The sequence below is a fragment of the Apis dorsata genome, unplaced genomic scaffold (assembly GCF_000469605.1).
Source record: "Apis dorsata unplaced genomic scaffold, Apis dorsata 1.3 scaffold_74, whole genome shotgun sequence".
NCBI classification, from domain to species: Eukaryota; Metazoa; Arthropoda; class Insecta; order Hymenoptera; family Apidae; genus Apis; species Apis dorsata.
In genome coordinates, this window is record NW_006263372.1 from 2361223 (window position 1) to 2364501 (window position 3279).

The following is a 3279-nucleotide window of genomic DNA, read 5'->3' on the forward strand; positions in this document are numbered from 1 at the left end:
TTAACGTAAAATAAATTTTACCTTTTTCTTTTTTCATATAAATCTCATATTGAAAGTTTTTTTTTTTTAAATTATATATTAATCAACAATTATTATTATAATATATTAAAAAGTTTATGAAGTTAATACACAGATGACTCAACGAATGAAGGATTAATCGACAATCGAAAATCGTGCAGAAAATGATTAATCGGGCATTCACGAAAATTTGGAAGCAATAAGTTAGTAACAATAGGAAGAGACATATGTACGTATTAGTTATATCGATGATCAATATCGAGGACACAGAACAACACACACGGATGCATGCAATACTTTCGATAAAGATTAACACGAGATTTTTGTTCACATACGTTTTCAGAACCTCGGGCCATCTGAAAATAATACTTGCTAAAGAACAACAGTATCTACTTTTATATTGAGCCGCGAATGCGTGATCGTGATGCATACTAATGTTTAAGAGTTATTACACACACATGTACATATGGTATCATTATGTATGTGTGCGCGTACGCGTATGTATGTTTTTTTGTCAAGAGTACTGTTCGCTTTAGAAGGCGCTTAATTTTTTTTTTTTTTATATATATAATTTTATATCGGTTTGTAAATATTATATCTTAATATTTAAAATTTATTTTTTTTTTCCTTCTTCTTTCAAATAGCTCCTGAAAATAGTTGGAGGATTACATTATGCTAGGAAAAAATACCTTAAATAAAAATATTCTTCATTTTTTTCACTTAGAATATCAAGGAAGATTAAACATAGCGTGAAAGAATGTTAATTAAAGAAATGTTTTTTTTACACAAGATTACTTGATAGATTACTTAATTTATTATCGAGGTTGCGTGTAATAACAGAAAAGAAAAAAAAATTTTCTTTTCATTCGATTCTGACGTGAATGAAACATTAAATGAACAATTTTTCGATACTTTACATAAGAACTTTGATCTATACTCAATAATAAAATAATAAATCTTTGCAAACTTCAGTAACGTGAAACTTTTAAACGGATTAGGTTAGGTTAGGTTACGTAAGAACTTTGAAAAAAAAAAACTTTGATCTACACGCAACAATAGAATAAAAATCACGATAAATCTTTACAAACTCGAATAACGTGAAACTTTAACCGAAGTGGATCAGGTTAGGTTAGGTTTTCGATAATAAATAATGTTCCGTGCAACAAAACAATCCTCTAATCATTATTAAGCGTATCAAAATTATTAAATTGATTACGTGTTGTTACATTATATGGCAATGAAAAAAAAAAAACTTTGATTTACACGAAATACGATAAAATAAAAATCACGATAAATCTTTATTAACTAAAACTCGAATAACTTTAATCGAAGCAGATTTAGGTTAGGTTTTCCTAATCGATATAAATAATATTCCATACAATAAAACAATCCTCTAACCATTATTAAGCGTATTAAAATTATTGAATTGTCTACGTATTGTTACATTATATGACAATGAAAAAAAGTACCTTCTGAAAGCGAGGCACTGTGACTTAAATAACGTAACAATTGCGCTAATCGTCAATAACGTATGAGCGAAGTATGATGTAACGGTTGATCAGTGTAATCAACGGCATAGAGGGACGGACCATGGTCTTACCTGGTCAGGGGAAAGCGAACTGTCCGCCGATGCGTTCCTTTCCATGTTGGCCGCTGTCCTTTCGGTTTTGCAACTGTTGTGATACTCAGACTTCGCTTTTTCCACCTTTTGCAAAAGCTTCGCCCACGGTTTCTGCGCCTTCTTGAACGCGTCCTCCATCTCCTTCCGTTCCTTCAGCGTCATCATCGACTGCAATATCGAACCAGATCCAACAGTGCAACATATTAACGATAATTATGAGAACCTACGTGGGAAAAGAAATTTTTCTTTTTTTTTTATGCGGAAAATTGATCGTCAAAAGACAGTTTAATTTCAATTTGATTAGAAATTTGATCTAACTGGAATATATAATTCATTGAAGAATTGAAATAAGAAAGGTTTGATTCCAATATCGTAATGGAAAACATTCATAAGGAAAAATTGCGCTTACTTTGTGATACGTTTCCTTCTGCCACGTTTTCACCTGCTGAATGATGTCGTTACAGAGATTCTCCTTGACCCTAAGATGAAGATCGCACAGCCTTTCCGACTCGACGAGGACACCTTTCCAGGCAGCCTCGGTGGTTCCATATTCCGGCCCCTTCTCGATCTTGTCGTTCCAATTTTTCGACCAATTCTTCAATGCTTTCGCGTAACTCTTCTCGATCTCCGCCCTTTCCTGGACCAAAGTTATCAAGCTGTCGCACAATTTGTGCCCGTCCTCGATCCTCTTGGTCGTTCGTTTGTAATTACCCGGCTCCCAGAAGGAGTCCGAGGTTGCTATCAGCATGTTGTCGTCGCTGTGATGTGACATCCTAGCCTAAGTCGAGAAATTCCTTTCACCTGAAATTAAGTAAAATTAATAATTTAGAATAATTTTTTTATCAAATTTTGATTAACAATTGATATTCAAAAAAAAAAAGATTTATCTAATAATAATGGATCCGAAAACAAATTTATAATATCGATTGCAAATCTTCTATCCGCTTGGATTACCATCGTCGATAATACAGAGCGATTAATTAGATCAGATCTTAGATTTGATTGTCAATTGCTATAAATCTCTATCTTCGTTTTACCTTCTTTTTATTATTGTGTTATCCAATCATGGAAACAAAAGGAATGTAATATAAGAGATTTGGTAAAATAATAAAATTAATCTCTCTTTAAACAAATAAGAAAAATAATAAAGTATTCTATATTAAAATGTTAACGATTGAAACAAGTTTATATCGATTCGCAACGAATTCCATCCATAGCGAAGATTATGCATGACGACAAATGGCAGTCGGTTTATTTCGAAATTCTCTTCTCTTTTCCAATCATATATACCTTTTCCATCGTTCGATTAACTTTCACGATACACAGAACATTCCATGGATGGAGATTGTTAAGTCCCCAAGATTTGTCCAAGGTATTTTAAAGTTGATTAAAAATAAGGTTGGGTGTAATATTGTACCGATTGTAATAAAAATCTTGTCTGGTTGTGACAAATTGTGCAGATTGTCAGATTGGGTCAACGGTAGTGTAATGACAATTAACTGGAATAGCTCGTTGGACTCGTTGCATCTCCTAAATCTGGCACATATGCAAATTTCGCGTCGTACTATAATTGTGGTTTGTAACATTTTGTAACGAATAGAGATACGAATTTATATATATATATATATATATATATATAT

The 3279-nt window shown here is 32.4% G+C and overlaps 1 protein-coding gene across 7 annotated transcripts in view; it reads right to left on the reverse strand.

Annotated features, from left to right (window-relative positions):
* The window catches only part of LOC102681760 (protein kinase C and casein kinase substrate in neurons protein 1), a 55701-nt gene that overhangs the window by 6687 nt on the left and 45735 nt on the right, over positions 1-3279 (reverse strand). For 4 of the 7 annotated variants that reach the window (XM_006610629.2, XM_031508004.1, XM_031508002.1 and 1 more), the window contains exons 2-4: positions 2049-2440; positions 1619-1807; positions 354-374 (exon numbers count right to left, since the gene is read on the reverse strand). In XM_006610629.2, coding sequence (XP_006610692.1) covers positions 354-374; positions 1619-1807; positions 2049-2411 — 573 coding nt within the window. In that variant the 5' untranslated portion in view covers positions 2412-2440. The remainder of the gene's footprint in view (positions 1-353; positions 375-1618; positions 1808-2048; positions 2441-3279) is intronic. The other 3 variants (XM_006610634.2, XM_006610632.2, XM_006610631.2) reach the window with 1 other exon arrangement.